At 40.1% G+C, this 27,352-nt stretch overlaps 2 protein-coding genes across 6 annotated transcripts; both read right to left on the bottom strand.

The window, feature by feature from the left end:
- Positions 1–75: 75 nt before the first annotated feature.
- snrnp27 (small nuclear ribonucleoprotein 27 (U4/U6.U5)) lies at positions 76–6,174 on the bottom strand. Its single transcript, XM_042421260.1, has 6 exons — positions 5,989–6,174; positions 2,708–2,840; positions 2,060–2,175; positions 1,845–1,924; positions 806–870; positions 76–409 (listed from the first exon to the last, which is right to left on the bottom strand). Exons 1-6 carry the CDS (start codon positions 6,023–6,025, stop codon positions 355–357), a joined length of 486 nt encoding a protein of 161 aa, XP_042277194.1. The 5' UTR covers positions 6,026–6,174; the 3' UTR covers positions 76–354.
- A 625-nt stretch (positions 6,175–6,799) lies between these two features.
- On the bottom strand, positions 6,800–27,187 carry add2 (adducin 2 (beta)). Of its 5 annotated transcripts, none has more exons than XM_042421259.1 (16): positions 25,777–27,187; positions 21,929–21,982; positions 20,350–20,547; positions 18,452–18,593; positions 16,422–16,573; positions 16,231–16,311; positions 15,109–15,258; positions 14,664–14,807; positions 14,248–14,346; positions 13,289–13,465; positions 11,969–12,220; positions 10,862–10,978; positions 10,666–10,752; positions 10,449–10,575; positions 9,407–9,490; positions 6,800–7,963 (listed from the first exon to the last, which is right to left on the bottom strand). In XM_042421259.1, exons 3-16 carry the CDS (start codon positions 20,494–20,496, stop codon positions 7,707–7,709), a joined length of 2,016 nt encoding a protein of 671 aa, XP_042277193.1. In that variant the 5' UTR covers positions 20,497–20,547; positions 21,929–21,982; positions 25,777–27,187; the 3' UTR covers positions 6,800–7,706. The 5 variants fall into 5 exon arrangements, with proteins under 5 accessions (XP_042277193.1, XP_042277189.1, XP_042277191.1 ...); XM_042421258.1 differs by lacking the exon at positions 9,407–9,490 and adding an exon at positions 8,127–8,160 and having other exon boundaries at positions 7,873–7,960; XM_042421255.1 differs by lacking the exon at positions 9,407–9,490 and having other exon boundaries at positions 6,800–7,960; positions 25,777–27,182.
- Positions 27,188–27,352: the final 165 nt, after the last annotated feature.

Genomic DNA, 27,352 nt, shown 5'->3' with positions numbered 1-27,352 from the left:
TGCATCATAAAAATGTTCCTGCACATAATGACTGTGTCAAAGATTTTCTTTTTAATAATCAGGATTGCAACCACACACTTTTAAAATGCTTTTATTTCAAATAAAATACAGTACACCACCTTGATAACAAAGCTCCACATATTTTGTGCACATGGGGTCTCCTTTCAATACTCAGCTGTGGCTTATTGCAAGCACTATTATTTACACTCATGCCTTTACTTATAAAAGGGTATGTACAGAATTGTTGCATCACACAAAAGAAGTTAGAAATAACAGCAAATAGTACATCTTCCACTATTGTGAAGGGAGAACAAATGTATGTTTCTTGGGTATCACGATGAGTTGTTGGTACTTTCAAGCAATGAAGTCCAGTGGTCTATTGAATCCACCTTTTCTGTTCATGTACTGCCTAAAAAAATAAATATATAAAAGGAAAACATTACATCACTGTTACCCTCGCAACACTTGCAGATTACATCATCGAGCACCAATGGGAAAGCAGGGATCTCTGCATCGAAACACCTGCAGAGGTGATTGGCTACAATAACAGTGGTTGATGCTGAGAGTGCTCAATATGAAGGGACTGAAAAGTTAACATTTTAACTCAGCAACCTGACTGACAACTGGGGTTCAAATGACAACTTCAAACACATCATAGATGTTGTAATAAACATGGCCGTATGCAACACTTCCAAAAACTGTCAGTGGCTATGTGAAGCACTGTAGTGATGCTGCACGTCTCATAAACAGCTCTATGCAGTTACAAACCTTTTTTTTTTTGTTTTAAGATGAGGGCTTGACATACCTGTACTTTCTCTTCATGGTCACATTGACGGCATGTGCATTCACAGATCCATCGGTTTTCTTCCCCTGTTTGAAAACAATGTTACTGTCTCCCACATATTTCATGCGTTAGCGACATATTCATGTGAGAGTGACACATTACTAATTAATGAAATGTAGAAGTCTCTGTTTGACATCCATTGCTCCTCATACTCCCACAACTTATTTATGAGGATAATTTAGAAGCTGCCTGCTTTTTCAAACATTTCACAATTATAAACTACAATAAACATACAACTGAACTGGATCCAGAAAATACTATACAATGTGTGATGTACTTGTTGGTAAACAAAACCATGATGGAAGTTTTAAAATTTTATTTAACACACAAAGATTATGACAAAATTCTGTATATCCTATCTGCATTTCATAGTGTTGTGATATTATAATCCACTGGCAAAGGATTGTCAAAACCTTTTGTCCAACTTTTATAACAACAAATGAGTTAGCTCTCACTGGGCAACTCAACACTGCCTGCACACTCACATGCCTGCAGCTGTGAAACGCTTCCAGCTGCTAAGAATCTGACTGGGATGATGTAGCTGAAAGGCTTTTACTGTGAAACAGTTGCAAATATATGAAAAAAGTTAAGTGTGACGTTGTCCAGTAATAGTTGTCATAAAATGTAGATTTGTACAAATTTCAGAGCTTTTTTGTCAATTAAGCAATCTGTTATGTTACAAGAAACAGTTGACCTTCATAACAGTGTCTATTAGATGAGAGTGAGACTAGTGAGCAATATGCAAGGGAACAGCAGCCACTGCATTATGCAGGAGCGACCTGCTTTATGACTCCTGCCTGCTCTGATTTTGACATTCACAAATTTGTTGTAGAAATTCATATCACAATGGCAATAAATGAAGCAGGCCCACTAAAATGAATGTAAATATACAATATTCCTGCTGTATTCTCTGTTTGGCTGTAGAATGCAATGAACTTTATTTGAAATAAATTGCACCTCCTTGTGGATGCACAACATAAGACACCCACTGTACTCTCACCTTGGTTGTGTCAAAGGTAGTAAATCCCATCAGTTTCATCATCTCAATTTCCTCTTCTGTTTTGCCTTGCATGTCTTCCGCTGTTAAAAAATGATGCATTGAATCAGGCTAAAATATAAGCGTTGCATTTGGAAATGTTGCATTCGTACAGATGAACTGAATTTCCTACTTAACTTATGTGAATAAAGAATTTCTGCATATTATTCATCTTATACCTGAGATCTGAATGGGCTTCGCTGGCTTATCCTTAGCGTCTTTGCGATCATCTTCACGTCGGTCTTTTTGTCTCCCAGGAGAGAGGGAAGAGGAGCGATGACGTCTAGGAGGAGACCTGCAGAGGGAACACAAAGATGGCTGCAGGACGGGTTATCACAACTACTGAGGGCAGACACCTCTGCAACATGTTGTCTTGATACATATATTTTATGGTTGGTCCTGTTAAGACTGCAGATAAATGTACAGTCTTAACATTTCTAAATGTTTCTAAAACAAGTTTCTAAACAGTCCGCCCCCATTTCTGCAGGGGAAACTAAAACGGCACCAAGACCAAAATAACAATCGAAAGCATCTAAGAAACAATCAAAGCACTACCGATCCTTTATTAAATCCATTTAAATTGAACTGTAAAGCTAAAACTGCATCATATTGGAGGTGGAGAACACTTACTGGTGTGCTTCTGATTTTTAATGACCTGTATTTGCGGATTTATCTTCTGGACACAATCTTACTGGCCCTTACACAATACACCTTGTATCTAGCTGGTACTCCAAGTAAAAAGACCTGGGGTCCTATGGGGTAATCACTGTAAGACTGACCACTGCAGTCATAAATCAATTCATCAAAACACTGTTTGATTTCCTCACCTTGAACGCCTCCTGTGAGGAGATCGTGAGCGGCTTCTCCGCCTCTCTCTGTCCCGATCTCTGGAACGAGAGCGATCCCTCTCCCTTCGCCTTCGCTCACGGTCCCGAGAAGTCGAGCGGGAACGTCTTCTCTCTGCAGGAAAGCAGGAAATGGGATCATGAAATTAAGCGGAAGCCCAAACTGAGGAATGTGGCATCCACAAAAACAGTATTCTTCTATAAACTATTTCATATAATTTATTTGTACCTTGTTGCACTTCTCAGCAACATATTTTGAGAAATATGCTATACCTAGTGTATATACAACCTGTAAAAATGTCAATGAAACTATGTAAATCTTGTTTTAGTGTTAAACCTGCAGTGCAGAACTTTTACAAAGATCTAAAGGAATGGAGTCAACTTGATGAAAGTGTGTGCAATGTGATAACAAAATAAGTAACCAAGTCTGGAAAAGGGTGGGAACTAGAGTTGCAGTGATTAGTCAATCAACAGAAAATAAATCAGGAACTATTTTGATAATCAATTAATCAGTATTTTGTTTTGTCTGGTTACAAATTCTCAAAAGTGAACATTTGCTGATGTACTCTTGTTTGGATCACTGTAACTGAATATCTTTGGGGTTTGGACTGTTGGACTCAAAATGTGATTAATATTTTTCAGTTTTCCAACATTTCATAGAGGAAACTCTTAATCTATGAATCAAGAAAATAATTGGCAGGTAATAGATAACGAAAACAATTGTTAGTTGCAACCCTGGTGGATAAAGTTTAAACATTCACTTGTCTAAAATTGCCAAGCTGAGACATTGCCTGTTTTGAATCTCTAATCGCAAGGACTAATAATTACCAAGGAAAGTTTTATGAGGCTTGGTCTAATTTTCTGATGTATATAAAGGAAGGACCCTAACAGGAAGTAAATATTCCTACAATATGCTCCCCCATTTATTGATACATGGCACTTCCTCATTTTTATTTTTCATTTCTCTCCAGAGAATTAGCTATAAGTACAGTAAGAAAATATATTTTCTTATTGTACTTCTAGCTAATTCTGTTTGCTGAGATTTATTTTTAGTTTTCTTTTGTTTGTTTTGTAACTTATTTTTCATTGATCTACTGTAATAAGTGATTTTGTGTTTCATTGTGTTTTGTATATATTGAAAAAGTTAATAAAAAAACTTTAATTACAAAAAAAGAAAAAAAGATTGAAGCTGATATTGAAGTGACCACCGGACAGGAGCGACATTACAGCCGCAGCTAAGTTATGCTGCTAAGTTTCTACGTGATTCATCCTGAAGAGATGAATCTAACACAAACAAACAACTGGCTTTATAATATAATGGCGTAATGTCGGAGCAAAGATGTGGCACAACTGTTACAACTTATGAGGCCGAATATAGTGCTGTGGAATCAGACAGAGCAGAGTATTGAGGAGGAAGTGACCATGGTAGCTGTAACAGCGGCAGCTTAGAGAGAGGCGCCTTCAGCCAGACAGGAACTGTACTGTGAGGAAAAATAAACAAAACTAGACAATGGTATTAAAAAAATGTCCATAGGTGCAACCAGCAGACCGCAGGTGGATCCTAGTGCACCAGTTTAAAATGCTGTGTTGCAACAAGAGAGTGACTCTGCTCATTTGTGTTTGAGGGGGGTGACATTAGCTAAAGGAGACATGTTCTGACAATGGCTGAGGGACTCAAGATTGAAGCGTTGTATCCACCAAAAAAAGAAAAGAAAACGGAAACGCCTTAAACTGTCAGTGTGGAAGTATTTTGGATACATACATCTCCAATTTGTAAAATTGCCACTGCGAAAGGATTCAACACTGTTGAAATAATACTGTTCAAGTGAAGGTAATGAACTATGTAATAACTAAGTTAAAAAGTTACTTTCAACGAAGCTGTGAGTTAAGAGTTGGGCTTTTAGTCCAACGTAAACTAACAGCAACAAAGCACGAAAAGGAGCATTGCACCGTTTATTAATGAACACTCACCAAAATGGCATGTAACCCCCTCAAGGGCTTCAGTGAGACCATTTACATCCTGTTGCTTCCTCCCATCTGTGCTGAGTAATTGCTGGTATGGTAGGTAAATATGCAAGGTGTAAAAGACTAACTTAACATTAGGCTCCTGTAGACTTCCAGCACAATGAGAAGTTCTCAATTTCTCATTTCATTTTTACTAAAACTGCACCCCGCCCCTCAATAACCAACCAACCACACAGTGTTGGCAGTTAAGATAATACCTGCTTGTCTTTTAACATTGATACTGACAGATGCTGATAGCATGGAGATATTCTGGTCTACCTCTATTGACAACAGTTTAATAAGGCAAGACAATAAGCAAATGTTTTAGAGTTAATTAACACCAACAGCAAATTAGCTTATTTTATGTGGAGAAACGCTGCAAAGTAAATTTAATGTTAACCACACTCTTAATGCAGTTTGCATTAATTTGGGCAACTAAAAACAATTAAGAAGTGTGACAACTCAAAAGACATTGGTATAATGACGTAAGTCAATTATGCAAACATAATAATATCGCTCTACTAAAGGAGGGAATCTCTGTCTGGATGTATGTTTGTCCTTTGCATATCTTGACAACCATTCATCTGATTGACTTCATCCTTGGCAGATGTATTGCTGAGGAACCAAGGAAGTGCAGTGTCGAGTGTGAAATTGTTTGGATGAGCGGTTCTCGAGAAATAGGCTATATAAAAAAAAATCCCCATGAACAGCGTTGCTTCTGCTTCTTCTTCTGTCCGTGGAGTCAACGAGCGGAAATATGGACAGCGCCATCCTGCCATTGCAACCGACGTTGTGGTCGGAGGGTGGATTTCATCCGTAGTAATAAAAACAACCAAAGAGCATGAATTGAAAAAGTTCAGAATAACGTTAGTTCTTCTATTCCTGTTAGTACGCGTGTTCAAGACATGGTGCAGGATGTCTCAAGCACGGTAATCAAAACAACATGCTAGTTAATGGCAATAAAAGCGTTTCTATTTCACACTGTTGCTGTGTTACACCTTGTTAAGCCGACGTTGTATCGAGCGTAACTGGCGGTTAATTATAAGGTGATATTGAGCGTGTTGCATCTTAAGGTGCACCGTCAGCTAGTTAGCTAAAACAATATATGTTAGAATAGTTTGGAGGGACGTTTTTTTTTTAAATGTTTGTTTTATCCGCTTAGTGAAGAACAGAAAACGTTTTCTCAGCTAAAATTGCCAGCTAACCTGCCCACATAGCCTACATAACGTTAGCAAAGTTAGCCACCTCTAGCTTCTTACCTCGTCTCGGTGGAGTTCGGCTCCTGCTCCTGCCCATCTTTATAACCAGTCAAATGTTACGTTTAATTAGTAGATCAAACTCGTACTAATTATAGCAAAATACGGTGAGAAATCTTCATAAATAATGCTGTTGCAGCTGCTTTGTGTTCGGTTACTGGTCGCTCCACCAAGGCAGGCTTTCTGTTGTTGATGGCTGACGTGTGAACATCCGGTACGCTTTCTGCAGAACAGCGCCCTTTATCGAGCTGGAGGACAGTCCTCTTGTTTTAGCAGCACTACTGCTTCCCACTAATCGAAAGTGTTAGAATTGATTGAATGGAGTTACAACTTCCAAAAACATATTTGTAAATACATAGAGTAATGTATTGTAGTATTTATACATATATTAGCTGTTGAATTATTAGTTATTTCTAGTAAGTAAGACTTCAAGGCATTATGGAGCCTTTTCACCCTACAAGTCCACATTAACATGTGATTAAAATGGAACATGGAAGCTGTAGGAGGACGAAGAAAGATAATAATCCGGCAGGAAAAGATAGACAACACGTGCATAAACTAGATGTTCAGTTGGTTTTAAATCAAACTTGATCTTTAATGACTGATACATGGTAACCTTGCAACACTCACTTATACATTCTAATATAAAATAAATTAAAACCATGAGCAAACATCACACATCAGCATTTTGTTAACAGCTACTGGTTAAAACGGAAAATAAATACAACTGTTAAGAGGTATTTTGCACACATACATTGAACAGGAAATGAGAAAAGTGGAATGTTTAGTACCTTCAGTATCTTCTATTACTGGGTTTCAAACTGCATTGACAAGCAACAGATTCTTTATGCTTCACATCCTTTTTTTTGGGTAATAATGGCATTTGTAGCGGCCTGTGTTTTGTTGTGAGCCAGTATCACTTTCTTTTTCCTCTTTTGTCCCTGCTGTAATAATGATAGTTTTACACAAAACCAGCATTCAAAAGAGCACAATCAGCAGCTATCAGTATATTTCTACATGTACTGCACCTGTGCTCACATAGTATACCTGCAACATCTATCTGATAATTATAACTAAATCATGACTAGAGGATGCCTATGATGATGAACAAATGTAACGTGCTAGAATGTCAATATACATAATGTCTAAGTGCCTATACATGGATTAGGGGTGCATAATTCATGGGGATTTAAATTTCCATCGTGTCTTGAAAAGTTGTGGATTTAAAAAAAAGGTATGAAACAAATTCTGAGTGGCATGTACATAGGATTACACTAGTAATCCTAGTTTGAAAAAGGAGCATCTTAGAACGGCTATACAGTGAAGCTAAGTAATGGTTTGATAGCACGGAAGGTGAAAATAAGACATTAAAAATGCAAGGACTGTGCGTGTGTGTGTGTGTGTGTGTGACAGGGTGATTAGAAGTAGTGTGTCAAAATGGGTTGGGTTGTATCTGACCTGGGTCAAATAGTATGTGAAAGTAATTATCAGTGTTTTTTAACCAGCTTAAGATGAATCACCACATAGATCAAATCAATGAGTAACAGTTTTACAGTAAAGTATTTGAAAGTCAATTTAGTACACAGAGTCTGTGAATGACATCTTAACTGACTGTGTTTTAATAGACCTTATGTAGTTAATTCCACCCATCTGCTACTCCATTGTACACTAAGAAATATTTCACAGTAATATTTCACCGAGGTCTGGTGTGTATGAACTCCTCAGGTCTCTGCTTTCTCTTTCTGCTTCTTGCTCTTTTTCAGGAACGACGGTGGCTTGAACTTCTTTTTCTTCTTGGATGGGGACTTGGAGGGTGAACCTTCAGGGGTGCCGCCCTGTGGTTTAGCCGGTGGAGCAGCAGGAGTGGAGGTGTCATTGGTTGAAAGAGCCTTCATCCCTTTCTCCAGTTCTTCTGTGGTCTGTTTTTCCTCTTCACCTCCGTTCTGTATGGCTGGAGAGTCAGTCTTTGCCTCCTCTGCTCCGGTTGTCACAGCATAAAAACAAGAAAGGCAGAAGTTTAGTAAATGAACAGAAAGTCTTGAGTGTGGCGGAGCTGCAAAGCTACATGCTAGACATGTCACTGCAGATGAACATGCTTGCTTAATGAGAAGTGGTTTGTCATACTGTTTCTCTGTACTTACTAGTGAGACAAGACCAAAGCACCAGAAGTGTTCCCTATGAATCAATGTGGAGTAACACAGAAAAGGACAGACAGAGGGAGACATGTACAGGAGATACAGTGGGTACAGAGACAGATGGATTTCCCTTCAGAGGGCTGAAATGTAGCAAATGTAAATCAAACAATAACGACGGTGACAACAGACTTTTAAAAGACATTTTGACTTGAAACACAGGTGTGGCTAATGTAATTAATCATGGCTGCATCCATTTACATGAGGCCTGGTGTTGCGCATGTTGCCTTACAGGAACAGCTAAATGCACCAGAGTCATTTTTAATGTTATATGTTGAACCTGTGTTTTCCTGCTTTGACAAGCCAAAATGCCTTCCTAGAAAAAAATCAATTAAACACGCCAACAAAACCTGACACCCCATGTTATTCAATAGTTTATCTAACATGTAAAAAAAGTCACTGGGACCACCGAGGTGAAAGTGTCCAATCCACAAAATACATGGAACACAGTCTGCAGTTTTCACAGATTATTTCTGCGGTAGAAAATTGTTCCACTCAAGACTGTATACAGGGAAACTGGGACAGGACAGAAATGTTGTTGTTCCATATTGCAAATGTAATGTTTCAATGCTCTGAACATCAAACTTCCTTTCACTTCAACTGTTTTGAGCAGAAGTGGAAATCTCAGGTGGACTGTATATCTCAAAACCCTAGTCCAGATACTACTAGAGGTAAGTGAGAAAATATGTTTTTCTCTCATTTATCTATCTATAATCTGATTTTTTAAATGAATTTAAAACTCCAGTCAGTTTATTTTACAATAATACATCCTTATGTATAGTTTTCTATTTTTAGTTATATAAAATGAAAAATGATAATGAAGCATACTTCTAATCTAAGGCATATATTACTTGTCATAGTAGGAAAAGCACAGGTGTTACTAATACCATTAATGATGGCTTTGTTCTATTAAAGAGTCCCAATAAGTAATGACAGTGAGCCAGCATGCATAATACCAGGACCCTGAAACTGAAGCAGCTAAATGGAATTCAGCCATCATTAATTTGATTAGTTACACCTGTGCTGGTCCTAGTTTTAACTGCACAGAGACGGTATCTACTACACATGATCAGGAGTAACATGGCTGTCAGTGAGCATTTGAAGCATGAGAGGGCAGAAGCAGCACTGAGTCACACATGGGACTATGTAAAACTTGGAGCAGGCTGCCGGTCAGATAGCCAGTGTGCAAGGCGAGCGGAGCAGACGGTCAGTGCACTGCCAAGCCTCACCTGTGGGAGGGGGTTGGCTGGGCGGAGAGCCCTTTGTAGGGGAGGTAGCAGGGGAAGACTCCTTGTCATTTGCCACCTCCTCCTCTACTTACACAAACACAAACACATAGTCACACAGTGGGGGACAGTGAGTGCTCAGCTGAGCAGTGAGTGAGAGGCAAAGAGAAGTGGATAAAGTTTACATCACAGTCACAAGTGAAATCGAGCTTGCTTTAAGGGGTGGTGTGTGTTTCATTTTAATTCCAATGATGATTGTTGTACACATTTTTAAACATGATCCATTACCATAAACAAACAAGACCACTGATGAGAAGACTGGCTTCTCTACCAGGTGCATTTTACATTATGTGCAACAAAGATGAATGGTGTTACATCACTTCACAGCTTCTCAGATGGTGCAACAACTGAAAAGCAGGTAGAAACTATAATTTAATAAGTGGTATATTGGTAATTATAGATGGTACACACAGCCCCATTAAGGAGGTTAGAAGAAATTGTGCAATGCATTAATAGTGAAAGTGAGGGGTAACCAAAAACCTATATAGCCAAAGGTATATGGACACCCCTATTCAACAGTTTGGGGAAGACCCTTTCCTGTTACAACATGACAATGGTGACAATGACCTAACAATGGTTTCCCCAGTTTGGTGGTGAAGAACTTGACTGGCCTGCACAGAGCTCTGACCTCAACTTCATCCACAGGAGATGAGCTAGGCCTCATCTCCCAACATCAGTGACCTCATTGATGCTCTTGATGTAGCTGAAGGGAAGCAAAACCCTGCTGCCAGGTTCCAAAATCAGAAGTTTTAGCTGTTCCATAGTTTTGGAATGACATGTTCAACAATCACAAATGAGTATTGATATACTTTTGGCTATATAGAGCATAAGTAAATCACACTTAGTAACTTATTCTAATACTGCTCGAAAGGATAAATCTCGTTCAAAGCTTAGGAATAGAAAGGTGTCTACTGTATATTAGGACTATTATAGAACTGTAACTGTATGTACTTGAGTCAGCTGAGTGGAGCTGAATTAATCATACCATCAGTGCCTCCATCCTGTTTCCTCTGTACTTCCTTGCGGTACTCCTCCAGCTCCTGGTCTGTCAGCTGGTTAAAGGGGTTGGGAGTCTCTGGCTCTGGTGGGACTTCAGGTGCACTGACTGGAGACTAATGGACAAGAAGAAACACAAAATCACAGCTTTCAACTATGGAGAGGAAAACAGACGGATGCTGGCAAGCAGAGAGACTGCAGGTTACCGGAGGACTGTCAACTGTTATGACACTGGCGAGGACTTGAGACTGCGGTCCTGCTGTCTTCATGTCCTGACGATTCTGCTGTCGGATCTGAGGAGAGAAAAAGTGTGTATAACATTTTTGATACACACAAAAAGTATGTAGAAGACAAAGCTAAAAATTGTGGCAGTGAGAAAAGGCCAGAGGCCAGAAAAGGCACCTTGTTTCGTGTCTCAATAACCTCTTGAGGGTTGGTGAAAAGAGGCACAAACTGGTTTGGGTTCTCTATCTTGATGGATGTGCTGCCAGCTTGAGTCACCTCCTCTGTCTTCAACCACTAAGTAAGAGAAAACCAACATGTAAACAGTTCGAAACAATATCTGTTAATCCACTTTAAAAGACACAGTGAGCAGAATTTTATCAATGAATGTCCAAAATGTAGTAGATAGTCTGTATTATTTAGTCAATCTTGGGCTGAGAAGAAAACAGCAACTACATCCCCAAAAAGTATATTTTGTATATTATTTTGTGTATATTTGGTGTATATGAAGGGTATATGGAGTAAGTTTTGCCACCAGAGGGCAGACTCTGCACTGCAGTAGTCACCACTAAGAAGTGGGCTTTCCCCTGCAATGCAGAGAAGAGGAGAGAGAGGAGGGTGGGAGGGACTGAGGTGGAGAGAAACAGAAAGGGAGAGCAAAGCTCCTCCCACTGATGTAAGACAACCAGTCTCATATTGTTTTTGTCTCTAAACGACTCATCACTGCAGCTCTGAATATGGAGATAATATACACGTTGCACATGAATTACAGAGACAAAACTGCTGACTTTGTAGTCAGAAATACCCTTGGTTGAATGCATACCAAATATAACAAATCTCTTTTCAAATGATTTGGGAGATGGTGGATGAATATCTTTGTTACTGTGTCTGTCTCCTCCTAACATCAGTCATCATTTTAAAATTAAGTTCTAAACCTCAGAAAGATTCAAGCCTTTTCTTCTTTTCCTCCTCAGGAAAAGCAGCTCATTATTATCTCACTCTTGGTCCTGATCCCTCCACCCTCAAGCTTCTTTAAAAAAAATATTATCCCTTCACATCCCTACTGACTCAGTCTACCCACCCCTCCCTCTTTGAGCTGGAGACATTACACAACTTTTAGGTTACAACGGCCACAATTTAGCTCTTTGACAATCTGCTTGCCTTTGTGAATGTTGTCAAGTGCAATTAGTGCAGGTGATGCAGTTTGGACAATTGTTTCAAATAAGTCTGATCAGCCAATTAAGTAGACTCCCCAGCCTTATCACATCTCCATCCCCAGAGCCTCACAGTGGTGCGCTGTGCGTGTCCAGGGCTGGCCTCATCCTGGCTGACTTTTTGGTAGGTGTTTGGGGTGTTGAGCCATCGAGTCCTCTCCTGCTGCTGGCGCTGGGCAAAAGGGTGCTGCCTCAGAGCTGGGTGGACTCCGTCGTCGTCAAACTGGTGGAAGGCTGTGACAGTCGCAGGCACCTCCACCTCCCTCCGCGTCCGCGATCGCTCCAGCAGCACAGGGAAACGGTACGCGTAGCCAGTACGGTAACCCTGGAAAACAACAGGGGGAGCAGTTTTAGATGGTATACGTGCAATAGATAACATTAACTCACCTTACTGCGCACTTAACTGATGTCTGTGATTGTCCAGGCTGCGAGAGAGAAAGCAATGTTCCATCTTTCAGTACATTAGTAGCTCTTGGGTAATGCAAGTGTTTCTGTGGTTTGTAGTTTTATTCCACAGAACAGCAGTATCAGAAATGTATTTGCTGTTGATTTACTGCTGATGCAAACATTTCAAGTCACTGCTGCTTCACCCTGAAAGCTTTTCATTGGAAAACCACATGGAAGCTTTTATGCTTTTACTGTGAAGCAGTAGTATTTGTCACAGAGATCAATTACCATCTGCTGATGTTAAATTCAAACTGGTGTACACAGCAAAATATGGATATTGTGTCTCTTTTTGACGTGGATCCGTTTTTAAAGGACTTTTTGGAAAACATTTTGGGAAATACTCTTATTTGACTTCTTACTGAGAGTTGGATGAGAAATCAATGCCACTCTCATATCTGTCTTTTAAATATGAAGCTATAGTCAGGAGATGGCTAGCTTAGCTTAGTATAAAGTCACATCTTAACGGTGAGGCTGTCAGACACTCAGCAGAGACTCCTGGAAGTCACTACTCCTGGCCAAGAAATAGTCCAACACATAACCCACCATAAAACCACAAATTATTATTATTATTACAGGTAATTTTTTGTACAGATTAAATACACAATATATAACGTGTTAACTAATGAGCTTTGGACAGAGAGAGGCTAGATGTTTCCCCTGTTTCCAGTCTTTAAGCTGCGCCAACCAGCTGCTGGCTGTAGCTTCATACTTAGCATGCAGGCATGAGAGTGGTATTGATTCTCATCCCACTCTTGGCAAGGAAGCAAAAAAGCATATTTCCCAAAATGTCAAACTATTCCGTTAATATTACATAAATGGTAAAGCAGCACCAGTAAGACATTCCATCCTTATAAATCCACCAAATCTTGAGGAAATCTTAATAAACATCTTGATCAACATTTTTTCATCATTGTACACGTTTTACTTTAATATAACTGTTGCCTACCAAGTTATCCAGAGTTCTCATGAGGGCTTCAAACTCATGCTCCCCGATGCGGCTCTTGTGCAGGGGCCCAAAGGTGGAGCCAGCCCAGCCAACGGTGCCGGCTGGGTTGGGTTTATGGGTGGTCCGATCTAGCAGAATCAGGTTCTGTTCACCTCCAGCACAACACAATGCTGACACCTGGCACAAAACACAGATTTAAAACGGGCTACAACTTCTGTTTTCCGGCAAAGTTTTATTTCACCTGCATACACGTTTCATTCATACAAGCACAATGCCTTGCTTTACTGTGGGTGAGAAAAATATAACACGCTGCCCTCCCTAGTTCTGAAGAACTGATGACCTTACAGTCATATCTGCTTCCCTACAGGCCACTGCTGGTCCTGTAGGATTACTGCAGTGTCTCTTTTGGCACACAACACTACTATAGTGTTTTACACTGCAGTGCAGAGCTCTCGCTGAATTACAGTGAAAGGCTATTAAGAGAAGGGCAACTGCTCAGGTGTAAAATTGGTGCATCTACATTACATGCACAAGTTCACTCTCCCACTCACACACATCTACACATATGCAACAGCAGCACTTAGTCTCTAGTACAGTGGTTCTCAAAGTGGGACCCAGAGACCCCCAGGGGTCCTTGTGGGGGTCCCCAGTAAAAAAAGGGAATAATTTATTTTCACTATAATTTCATCCAGAAGCAACACAATGACAGACTGTATGACTATATTGGTCATGGGTTTCATACACTTTCTGTAATAAAACATTTAAAAGAAAAAATGTTATCAAATAGACATCCGTGGTCTAATTTGTGTCAGTTTATGGGTCATGGTTTATGGTTATGTGAAAAAGTTTGAGAACCACTGCTCTACTGAGTCAGCTGTTAGTCAGAATGTGTGTGTGTGTGTGTGTGTGTGTGTGTGTGTGTGTGTGTGTGTGTGTGTGTGTGTGTTTGTTTGTACTACCTGGATCTGGCAGGCAGCCTGGATGTGGTAGATGGTGTAGAAGGCCTCCTCCACAGACTCCCCCAGAGCCACAATGCCATGATTTCTCAGCACCAGTACCTGCACATCATGAAATCAACATTAACATTAGATTAAAAACCCACCTTATTTTATTTTTTGCTACAGCTGCAGGTTATGGGAGAACGTCCTTGTTGAATTAGAAGGCAAACTAAGACCAACTCCTGAGTTTAGCCTCCAAGCAGCAGCACCAGCTTCAGTAATTAATCCAGCATAAGGCCACATCACCTTATGTCTTTTCTCTATTCATTCTTCCAGCTCAAACAAATCATGTGGGAGGCACAGGAGCAGTAACTGCTGAATCAAGCAATGATACGCAAGTTTCACATTAACTGTCTTGTCTCTTGTGGTCTGCTCACCTTACAGGTGGGCCCCAGACTCTTCTGCAGCTCCACTCTGTCCTCCTCCTCCTCCATGACTCCATTGTAGTCATAATAGGCCACATCACCGACCAGCAGGGCCTCATGGGACAGTGGCAAGAGGCCGCACTTCATAGCTGATACCTGGCAGACAGTTAGCTGTCAGTTGTGGCAGGGAAGGTCATGAACCAGGCTCATATTCACAATGAGGAAGTCACAATGTGCTTTACAAGCATATCCATGCTGGACAATCTATAATGTTATCAGACACTAACAGAAAAAGCTGATACTGGAAATGCTACAGCTATGAAATATTATCCAGTGATCTAAAATGTGTCCAGTGTTTAGTGTATGAATGTGCATTTACTGCATCCTCCATTCAGCAGTGCCTCTCATTGCGTATCTGGATGTGACCAATAGAAGTCATTGTCCCAGGCTGACTCACCGCAGCTGTGGCCGGTGTATGGAGGTGCAGCAGGCAGCGAACATCTGGCCGGGCTGAGTAGATGGCCGAGTGCAGGCTGAACTTCTCTGTGTCCACACCAAGGTTGGTACTGCCCTTCTCCACCACTTCACCCAGGATATTCACCTTTACCTGGAAACCACAGGACACCATCAGCATGTGTTTCACAGAAAGGTCTAGAACTACCACCTAGTCTTGACTGGATCCTCATGAGATACAATGTTTGGGAAGCAAACTCATCATCTGTGACACGCTTTCACCACAGTGAATGAAGCAAATTAGAACATAAGTAACTTTTGTCATAAATGTCCTGCTATTTTGCTTAGACTTGATGTAATTCTGTATTATATCAAAACCTGCTACTGACAAGTGTTATGATGATGAAGCGGAATTTCTCCAAACCTAGAGTTCAACTGATGTGTGCTTTTGAGGGCTAATCGATTACCTTTGACTGAAACTGTCAACACCCTCTGTTTTGTAAGTATATAAAGATAGAATTTCAGAGTAATTTAATTTAACAAAATCACCAGAATTCTACTGATGCATGAATGCATACAATGCAAGAAAACATAATAATGCAGTAAATCAATTAGACATTATTGATCAATTATACAATAACAAGACTGAGAGGCTCTGTAAGGCTGTACTTACATGTAGACACAGTGGTGTTTTGTGCTAACATGCTGATGTTTAGCAGGTATAATGTTTACCATTATCACTATCTTATTTTAGCAGGTTAGCTTGCTAACATTTGCTATTTGCACTAAACATTAAGTACAGCTGAGGCTCCTTTGTTTTGTAAACACTTAGTCAGTACTTAGTAATAAACCAAAGTATTGGATAAATTTTTGTTTTGACCTGACGATGGCACTATATGAAAAGGTAAAATCATCACCAAAGTTATTACAATTCATCCTGAGGGAGACATGAATGTCTGTACCATCCAATAGTTGTTGAGATATTTCACTCTGGGACAAAGCTGTAGACCAACCTACAGATCAACATTAAAAATGGCATCATATCAATAACACTGAAGGGTTGAATGCAATCAGGGCAAACGTCATGTGTCTGTCCCCTATTGTGACCGTGATTAGACCTGCTCACCAGGCTGGATCCAGTCACCTCGCTGTAGGCCAGGCCGTCTGGTAGCACCAGGAAGTGTTCCTGTTCTTTGCTAACACGCAGCTGTCAACGAGGCAGAGGGACATCAGTAAAGACAGAATGACGACGGAAGTAAACTAAAATATTACACCATTGTGTGAAAAGCTGTCCCTTAAATTAAATAAAAAACTAACAGTAAGACAGGTGCGACTGATCTGAGCCCAGCCATAGAGGTCAAACAGGCGATGGACGCTGGCCAGCTTGCAGCGCATCAACCTCTCCCCCTTCACCATGCTGCCTGGCTCCCAGCCATGCAGGTCGTTGATAGGTGTCACCATCATCATATCTGTGTGGTGGAAGAAAAAGAGAACACCAGACAGAGACAGAGAGGGCAGAGAAAATGAGAATGGTTGATCACTTTAAAACTACATATTTCAAAATAAGGAAAATGAGATTGATGAATGATATCTTTGTTAATGTCATGGTAATCACTTTCTATTTGCATGAGGCTTGAGTAAGTGTTTTCAGTGCATGTCTAATTGAATAGTCACATTTACTGCTTTATGATAAACATGGATATTTTACCCTGATAATATTTGATCCATGCTTTGAAAACCAGTACCTCTCCCTGACTAGGCAGGACAACTTATAAGTTTACCATTATTATTAACACATGGACTTTGGTGTCCTCATGTAGTCCCCTATGTAATTCTGCCAAACTTCAATCTGAGCAGATGTCTATTCAGCCAGAATAACTAAAAACACCTGTGTGGGTGTGCAGTGCTTCTAACTCTAACCCTAATGAAATGAACTTAAAAAATTTCAGGCATACATTACATTCATAGTTTTCTCTCTGTGGACAAGTTAATTACTGTCAATCAACTGCTTGTCATGCACAATTAGTGACTTACTAATTCTTTTCTTCATTTATAAATTGTGCATTTGTGCGGAGCTACTGTACATACTGCAGTTGATGTATTTACAATGTTATCACAATAGACCTTTTAGATAGAAGATAGATAGATAGACCTTTAAGCAGCAAAAGCACAGTTGTAACTTAAGTCTATAATGATGACTGTGTTCCATTAGGGTAGAAACACTCTACATGTGGTGAGCCATCAACACCTCTCACACTGGGCCATCTGTTGGCAGACTAATCAGGCTGTCAATCCAACTCCATTTTACTGCTGCTTCCACTGTTGTTGCCATATATGTTCACAAGTAAAGTGGTTGGATTTTTACACAGAATGTAAAGAAAATAAAAAAAGAGGCTGCAATTTACTGCCTGCCTGTCTCCAGTGATGTCGGTGATCCCATCATGCTCCTCATGAGGGATTTGCCATTTCATAGAAAATGAATGGGAGCTGGTGGCTACTCCCAGCCTGCAGCATTCAGTGTGTTTCTGTCCTTAGGTGTGTCAGTAAGCGATGCTGGTGAGCAAGTATGGACAATATCAGCTCCAGCTACGTAAATGGAATGCAGCCACTAATTAATGTTATTAATTACACCTGTGTTACACAAGCATCAAACGTCATCCGGTCTCCAGACAAATAAAGTGGCTGTGGGGATGGAAGCAGAGTGGAAGTTGATCATTTGTGTCTTCTCTATAATATTTTAAATGTTCGATGGATACAACAAACAGTCTAATAATGAAATAAACACCCAGATTAACAGTTGATTGCTTAATCAATGGATCATCCAGTGGTAACAACAACTAACAGCTGAGCAAATTCAATGACTAGCTAGCAGTTTTAGCATGAGCCAAAACTTATTTATTGGAAAACCCAGGCTAACCATAGAACCTCTTGGCTAACAATGACATAAAGTCTCCCAGGCAAACCACTGTTGCCAAACTGACCACTTAATCATTTGGTTTTGTTTCTCAGACTCTGGCAAATTTATTTTTTGAAACTGGCTGGTAACAGATCTAGTGACCTCTTCTTCCCATGCAGAGCAAACAAAGTTGTCGTATGTGATGCTAACAAGGTTACATTTGAACTCTGCAGGATATACAAGCTAACAATAAAGCACCTGTGCTAACAGTGGTAGAACTAAACCTGTGCTGCAGTGGAGTAAGCAGGGTAAATATCCACTGCCCTCGCAAACTAACAAAAGAACAATGAGGCTAAAAATGCAACAATCATGGCAATGAAACATAAAGACTGTCGATTTGAATGTGTATGCAGTATATTTAGAGGTTTATGTAAAGGTTTTGTGCACGTACTGGAAGGGGAGACTGGTAGGGCGGCTGGAGAGCCATGTGAGGCCATGAAGTCAGCCAGCTGTCTCAGTGCCCATAGGTTGGATGAGCTGCCGCCCTTTTTCATCTGTTCCTGGATCAGCACATCCAACTCCTCCCTGAATGACTGTACCCAGACACAAATACAAATGGTAACACATTAGCACATACACATGTATATACAAAACACACATTACAAATAAATTAAGCTCTACAATAATACTCAGTTAAGTGCGGGATTTAAATATTTCTGTCTTTGGTAATTTTTGGTTTGTCTAATTTTTCTACGAACACAAAAACTGAGCCATAAGAATAATTTCAAGCATGTGACAATAACATAAAAATTCAAAGAGGTTTTAAACACATATACTGATTAGCAAACACTCCTACACTACAGAGGCAACAGTGAGTGAACATATTTAATGAGTCAGCCTCTTTCCAATAGTCCTTTCACTCAGCGGTGCCAGAATGAGTTTTGAGTTTTAAGGACATCCAGCTTTGGATGACGTACTCGTCATGATCGGACTGACACTATTCCAGCCATAACACTAATGTAGCCTACCTCACCTCGTAAATGGTCACATAGTTTAGTAATTAATGTTACACAACAATATTTGCACTGCAATGTGTCTCAAGAATAAAAAATGAGATGCTACTTTTGCTGAAAAGAAAGTTGGAAAAAAGGCTATGATGAGCTGCTAACCCGAGTACCCTTCATAAAAAGGTAGAATATCAAGTTATAACCGACCAGTCTGATGTGTGTAAAGGTGTGTGTGGTTATTCTGCAGAAGCCTGGTGTCATTTTCAGGTGATTTAATGAATGTAAACAGAGTCAGTGGCTGTGCGTAATGACACTGCACTCTGGCACGGCACTTCTCAGAGGCTGCAAATTTATCAACATATCAGTCCTGCTGTCTTCAGATACTGCAGGGATTTAATGAACTGAAGGAGAAGCTTTTCATACAGTTTAAAACAGCTGTGGACAACAGATACTGTAAGAATCACCTACATTAATTTACAGATCAACACAGATGCTCTAACCACATTAAATGTTTCTTTCTGTGCAGATTTTGGTTGGAGAGTGTTTAATTAAAATAACTTATTTATATTTCAAGCATTAATTCGTTATTGAAGCACATTTACAGCAAGTATTTAGTTTGATCTTGTTGATAAAATCACCAAGTGGCAGCGGAGTGACTTTGCTCCAGACATAGACGTGGTTCTGGGACCCATTTTCCATAAAAACACTAACATTCGCTTTGCGCTGCCTATTTGTACGTCTCTTTCCGGCAGTTCCCCGTGTATGCAGTGCTGGGCACCACAATACCACACAGACGGGCAAAGCAAATTTCAAGGTCAGGAAAATACCAAAATGTCTGTGTGCTGCTTGCACTGGAAAAATAGTACCCAATATTGTATTTGGTGGTAAAATTATTTAAACTACTCTGAATTGGCAGCCATAGGCTACTCACAGTCCTCTGTGTTCTGATTAGGATTGGATTTAAACATCCAACATGTTAGAGTAGGCTTAGACATTATCGTTGTGATCGTAATACCTGGCTTAGATGTTACCACTCTATAACCATAACACCTGAAAGTAGGGGGACAAAAAGTCTCGTTATGGCCACCCTCTCCACTTCATGCCCTTCATCAGCGTCACGTAGCTTCCCTGTTGCCCTCCCATATGCAGAAACACACAGTCAAATGCTTAGAATGGGTCCTACACTGACAGCAGCCCAAGCTGTCAAGCAGCATTTTGGAACAGATTTATTCTAAAGAGAGGAGATAATCGTATCTGGAGGAGAGGAGACAGAGAAGAAAAGAGGACACAGAAAAAGACTTGAACAATAAATCATGCACACACAGACAAACAACCATCTCACCGGACTCTGAAGGAGGCTGGAGATGCGTTTTTTATGCTGGGGTCCAGAGCCAGGGGTTGAATGCTGAGGAGACTGGAGGCTCTCAGGGACCCCATCACTGGGGCTGCGCTGCACCGGGGTGCCCTTAGGGGTGGGGGACTTGCTCATTTTCTACTGTTTTGCAGTGGGTGTCTTACAACCAGGGGTGGGTGAGGAGAACTGTGAAGAAAATGAATGATACATCGGTAAATAACATCATAAACGTTTCTTGAATAGCACTTTTCAAATACAAATAAGAGCAAATATTCTGATAAGTGCGCCAATCTAATTTATACATTCTAGGGTGTAGAGGTAACTCAATGGTTCATATTAAAAAAAGACATGATGCTGACTCTTAAAATGTTGATATGTCTGAAACCTTTTTAATAAAGACAAAACTTCAGATGGTTTTAATTCCAGGCTGCAGATCAGCACATCCTGACTTTTCAACCCTGACTTTGAATGACATGGCATGAGCAAGGCGTGGCTTGCAATATTCACAACTTTATTATTGATTTCTTAATATTTTTTTAATCAATATTCACCACTCCCTAATTCACTTAACAGCACTGAGTGACAACAGAAGCTTTGCTTTACCAAATGGCATTCTTTGAGTAACAATGGCAGATACAGGTGACCTGAAATAAGCATTCAGCATCAGATTTTTGGATTCAAAAACATAGTAATTTGTTAATTGTTATAATGAGTGCCATTTGGTGCTAAAATATGGCAGTAAGTATGACACTTCAGGCATTGTTTGACAAGATACCACTGAGATAAAGTCCATTTCAAACATTCAGCTTGAGAAAAGGCTGGGGATGGCCCGAAGACACATCAAAAATCAGATGATGATGATGATGATGTAAAGACAGCAAAGAAGAAGCTGACAACAAAAAATGTGTTGAGCTTTCTCTTGCCAGAGTGTTGCTCCCACATGGTTAAGGACGCAGCTTGTATTTTGAAAATACATTTTGATTCGTCACTTCCTGTTAATACCTGGTATGAGAATGTCAAGTGTGCGAAAAAGGTGAACGTACAAGGGGATGGGACAGTCCTCTCTGCTGCAGTCCCATTCCGGCAGATAAGATTTAAAGGTTAAAGAGGAGAAAATAATAGGATAAAAGAAAGTATAAAATATATTATGTAAGACACTTTTAAGAAAAGCTATTTGAATTATGGCCATACAGCAGGTCTTTCTGGAGCCGTAATCCTGTTCAGAGGAAAAAGACATCAGCATCAAGGCTTATCCTAGGAAATGTAAGTAAATGTGCAACTGGAAGACGTGCAGTGTGCCGACTAGTTTATAATCTTCCTGATTACACTTTCAAGTATCCACAAGAGCCCTGCCTAAGGAGCCAGTGGTGCACATCAGTCCAGAGGTAGTTAAATTTTAGTAGTTAAAGAGATCTAAAGATAATCAAACGTTAAATAATTGCTAATTCAGACAATATGATTGATTGAACTGATTAATGTACAATTCAATCCCAAGTAAACTATGTTTTGTTCTGGCATGTATAAAAAACATACATACATATACAAGCATTAAGATAGTAAAACCTACCCTCACATTAAGGATGCTGTATTCCTCAGGGCACTGGACGATGGAAGTGCAGAGCTATAGAAAATGCAGCATTAGCAATAAGAGCTCACATGCAGACAGCAACATCCGAACCACTAACAGGAAGTTAGCTAGTGATACGGCTCAGTAATTGGAGAAAGAGTAAAGAGTTACTGTAAGGATCTTCAGAAAAGAGCTGGCCACTCCCCAATTGAAACACACTCAACTCGCGCACACGTGAGTTGAGCACATGCACGCACGCACACACACACACACACACACAAACACACACACACACACACACAGTGCTGCAGGGAGCAGATAAGGTCCCAAACACACCACACCCTCTCTCCTGTGCTACATCTTACTAACTGACTCAATTACTTACTTACTTGATTATTTGCAACATTGTAACAAAGCTGTGTAACCTAGACGACATGCTCTTTCTTGTTTTAAACATCCAGGACCATGTTTATAAGATGCCCACTCCAACAGCACAGAGGAAGTTACATCAGATCCATGTGTATTACTAAATCTCATTGCAGTGCACACATAAAACTCTGACAGATGACTAAACCTTTAATGGAGTTTCTGGATAAAATGTGCACTTTAATCTGACAGTATCAGGCTTCCTCGGCTCAAAAGTCACTGAAACACTGCACCAGCTATCTAAAGCATTAACTGAGCTCCCTAAACATACACTGACATATGGATTATGTTGTTTACCAGCCAAACTGCTCTCTGATCATAACTATCTTTTGATAATTAAGGAAAAGCTGCTCTGTTCAAGCTATTATTACATTTTCACTATGTACTCTCCAAGTAATCTGTGTTTTTGTTTTAATATGATGGTCAGTTCTTGGTTTTAAGCAATCACGAACACAGATATTCATACTTATTTTTCATTAACACCTTTGCAATAAACATTTAAACGGATGTAGTTGGATGCTTTTTAACAAATCACTTATTTTAAATGATCAGCAGCAGCCAAGTCAGACTTCATCATGTGGAAGCAGCAATCAGTCTGTTCTTTTCTCTCTCACAATAGAGGATGGTTCACAGTGTGTACGACTCTAGAGAGAGTTGAGGGGGCCCAGCTGCTGACAGGCAGCAGACAGAAAGCCTCTGTCTCCAGGGAGGGTCCTAATGACTGAGGGGAGACATGGAGATCTGGCTGCTGGCCCACTACGGCTGCCTTCTTATCCTTAGTCACACTTTGGTGGCTGGCTGTGCTGCTTCATCACCTCACTTCTGTTTCAAATGAGCTTGGGGAAGAAGGGAAGCTGACTTCCTGCCATCCCCTTCTTCTCTTACAGCTGGGTTCTAACTTTGGAACCAAACTACAAAATTTAATCAAAAACCAAACCACTTAAACAGGTTAATACTTCCAAAGAGTATATAAGTCTATCCATAGCTTTAACTTTTTTTTAGACATTCAGCCAATGCTCTTGTCCATAGCATCTCTGTGTTACTGTGGAATCCTTCACCAGAACACAAAGATCAACTAACTTGATGCTGCTGTGCTCTGTTGCTCTGTTTGGCCTAATACCTACCTTAAGAAGTGAACTAAACCTCCAATTTTCTAAGAAATAGATCATGGTGCACATTATCTTCACACATACAGTACAAGCATGTATTGACTGCTGTAAATCTACCCACTTGCGGTGGTTTTAAGAGGTCTCTGTCTCTGTGCACGGACATCCAGCAGCAGAGTAGCAGATAGGAGTATAATTACCTAAGGAGCTCTGAATTGATTTTCTTTGGCTCCGCTTTCATTAGGTTTATGCCAAAATGGCTGGCCAGTGGATCCCTACCAGTTACGTGACTAGTTTCTAACAAATTAGACTCTTTACTACTAATATTCCAAATTAATATAATGTTGAATAATTGTGATATCAAGGTAAAAACCTGTTGTAACATCATTTACAAACCTTGTTTTCATTCGCAACTGTCTAAACTCATTGAAACTCATCATATGTGCCTGTTAAATTTATGGTAAACAACTCCTTCATAATATCATAAAACTTTAAATGTTTTGATGTAACTCATGAGTTTGTATGAGTATGAATGAGAAAGCACTCACTAATTTGCTATCCAGTCATAGTTAGTTCTGGATTGATGCCTACACTGTAATTGAAACCCAACTGCATTTTTATTTTCATACATAACTTTTAGTCTAATATTCATGCCTAACAAATCATGAAACAAAACCTAGCTAAACCTTCTCTAAATATATTTTACAGCACGTCCATGTAACTTACAACAGGGTAACTTTGTTGTATTCAACCCCCAAATAAATGGACTCATTAACTCTTAAAATCTATCAGATGGAGTGTCTTGCAGAAATGCATCATACACACCATGAAAATGCATTAATGGGTGACTGGTATAGTGGTATAATACATTTTATAGAGGCTATAAAAACTGACATGTCTCTACAGTCTCAAATGGGAAATGTGGCTGCCACCTTGGCAAATAGCACTAGACAGCGCACAGTATAAAGAAACAATATCAAAATATGCACACTTTAGAAAAGAACAAATGAAAAGGCAGTTTTAAAAAAAAGGGAAGTGATGGAGTTCTAATAGCCAAAGGACTTTTAAAGGTGTTTCACTTTTATTGACTATATTAATAGATTGTTATTCCTAATGTCAACTTAAAATATCAAAACTGGTTATTGAGCTGCCTTTGATTAAATGAAACTGCAAAATCCTATTTACCTTTAATCTGGACAAGCCCTATCACAATGTATAATTACAGTTTCTATAACTGGATTGATTTAGTAGGGATAATAAAGGCTTAATTTATGCAAGACTTTTTACTAATTCAACACTTGACACAGTAAAAGAAATGAGCAGTTATTTGAGGGGTAACAGGGATAATATGTTGAAACTAATATCCACAAACGCTGACTTCGACATGAACTTCTACACTTCTGTGGCTGAGATGTATCCCTCCAGGTTCGGCGTCTGCCATTGTGCTGAGGGAGATAAAAACCTGCACACATAGGGGAGGAAGGGGAGGGCGAGCCTACTGATCAGATAGTCACGTGAGTGCAGCATGCAACACTGTGTATCCACAGCCGTATATTTCATCATGAATGCACAATATCTGTAGGATTAGTTTTATGCTTTAATAGCATCCTCCGCTTCTCCACCCGCTAAAGGCCCGCGCACTGCATGGCTGCCTAGCAACACTAGGCGCTGCAGCATCAGCACCAGCATAGCCACCTGCAAAATGCAGCGACAACACTGCACGACTTCCCTCTAAGAACCGGGCAAACGCCCGATAAAAAACGTCAAAATAGCTTTTGATGCCCCCCCATGAATAATAAATGATGACACTGTCCGGAACACAGATAGATTGAGCTGCTGTAAAACAACAAAAAATCACCACTGGCACGCTAATGAGCGAGATCAGACACTGCGTGGCTGAAGCACTGGTAGGAGACTGCCATCAGACATGCAGTCTCATTCTGAATACACGACAGACGCTGCACATATGGGACCTTGCACTCAACACGGGTCTTTATCTGCAGGACACAGTGAACACATGAAAACAGGGGTAATATGGAGAGGGGGCTGTGCGCGAAAGAAGGGTGCAATATTATTATTTTTCACAAGCACGTCGCCCATTCAATCTGTTCGTAGAAAGATAAGGCTGTGCACCGTTTGACCGACTACATGGTAAACATCAGCCAGTGAGGACAGCAGACTGATACATCAGCATTGAAATGCGCACACACCACTCATGCACGCGTCAGGGAGGACCCTGTACTACGCCCAGTCACATAACCATGATTGCCTTGTTCGACACAACTAAACACAAATATTAGCAGGCAGTGTACTCACCTCAGTGCATCCTTAGGACCGTCTCCTCTGTGTGGGTGCGGCACACCCACCGCCCAAAGCCGTCCTCAGAACAAGCAGATGTGGTTAACTACAACAAATCTGTCAGTGTTGGGTTGCGACAGCAGGGTTCCTTTGTCAGAGTATTTCAGGGCCTCAGCTGATGCCAAGTCAATAGACCCTGATGCTTTTCATCGCCGAGTGCGCCTTCGACCAGCCCACTGCCACGCCTGTCCAGTCTGACACCCAAGGGCTCCCTCTCAAACAACTACAGTGGAAATGAATTTAAGCAATGCACTTGCTTATTGTGTTTGTAAAGCCTACGTACAGCCCTGGTGGTGGATTTCTAATGCTGTCTCCTTAAACGTTGTTTAGTTATCAAGGCCCAGTTCAAGTCGGACAAATATATCACAGTCGACCAGGCGCCACCTTCTGTTATAAAGGAGAAGAGCCTGTAACCTGGAGTATGTTTAAAACATGTTACAGGCATCCACTAATTAACAGCGAAGAGTACATTTACACAATACTGTACTTTACTGTTTACATTTTATGCCACTTTATACTTCTACTCTACTATCAGTGAAATATTGCATTTTTTTTACTTGACTGCATGTATTTAACTATTAATAGTTCTTTGTTACTTTTCAGACAAAGACTTAACACACATAAAACGTACAGTAATAACTTAGAAGATATGATGTGTGGCTGTAGGCACAATTCAACACTACAACAAAAAAGTTAAAATAATGTCCCCCTCTAACAGCTACAACATTAAAATGCTGCTTATATGTAAATGTGTCAGTAATAATAAACCTATTATACAGTACAACATTCTGAAAGATGCCGTTATGCAAACTTATGAACATAAACTCAGGTAACAAATTTGAGCTTGTTAAGGAGTACTGAATCGCTACTTTAGTATAAACAAAAAAACACTATCCGGCAATTTGTCCTAAATGACATAATGGCTAACATAAACACACCAATCACAAGTGTCATTTCAATATTTCTATTGCATTTTGATATTTCCACTTGCATGTTTGAAATAAGGTCAGTAATAGTGTGTATGAAAATTAAACCTGAAATTAACTGCCCTGCACACAACCACAGGTGTTTTCAGTTATTCTGGCCAATCTGACCTCTGCTCAGGTTGAAGGGGGGTAAAATTACACTGAGATGTCCATGAGGTGACTGGATTCCTTCAACTGATTGGAATGATAGAGGTGTAATGTTAGCCACCCTAACAGGTGCAACAAAGCCGTACATTACAGTTAGGGTCAAGCAAATAGCCTTTAAAAGACCAGCGCAGACCAGAGAGGAGGTCTGATTAGCTGACATAAGTGACATCACCTGTGGGTGTACTGTAGAAGTGCTGGGCCTTTAAAGCTTTTTAAAAAAGAGACAACTTGGCAAACACAGCATTCAATTCTAAGGACAAATAAATTATCAGAGCTAAAAATTAAAATTTGGCCTTTTGGAACAAATTTCTGTTTTCATGGCCATTTTGTGAAAGCTGATAATGTTAATTTATAATTTACTAAACATAAATCTTGGTGTCATGAAAGTATTGAAGTTACAT

Source organism: Thunnus maccoyii, chromosome 9 (assembly GCF_910596095.1).
Source record: "Thunnus maccoyii chromosome 9, fThuMac1.1, whole genome shotgun sequence".
Taxonomy (NCBI): Eukaryota; Metazoa; Chordata; class Actinopteri; order Scombriformes; family Scombridae; genus Thunnus; species Thunnus maccoyii.
This window is presented reverse-complemented; position numbering and strand designations above follow the sequence as displayed.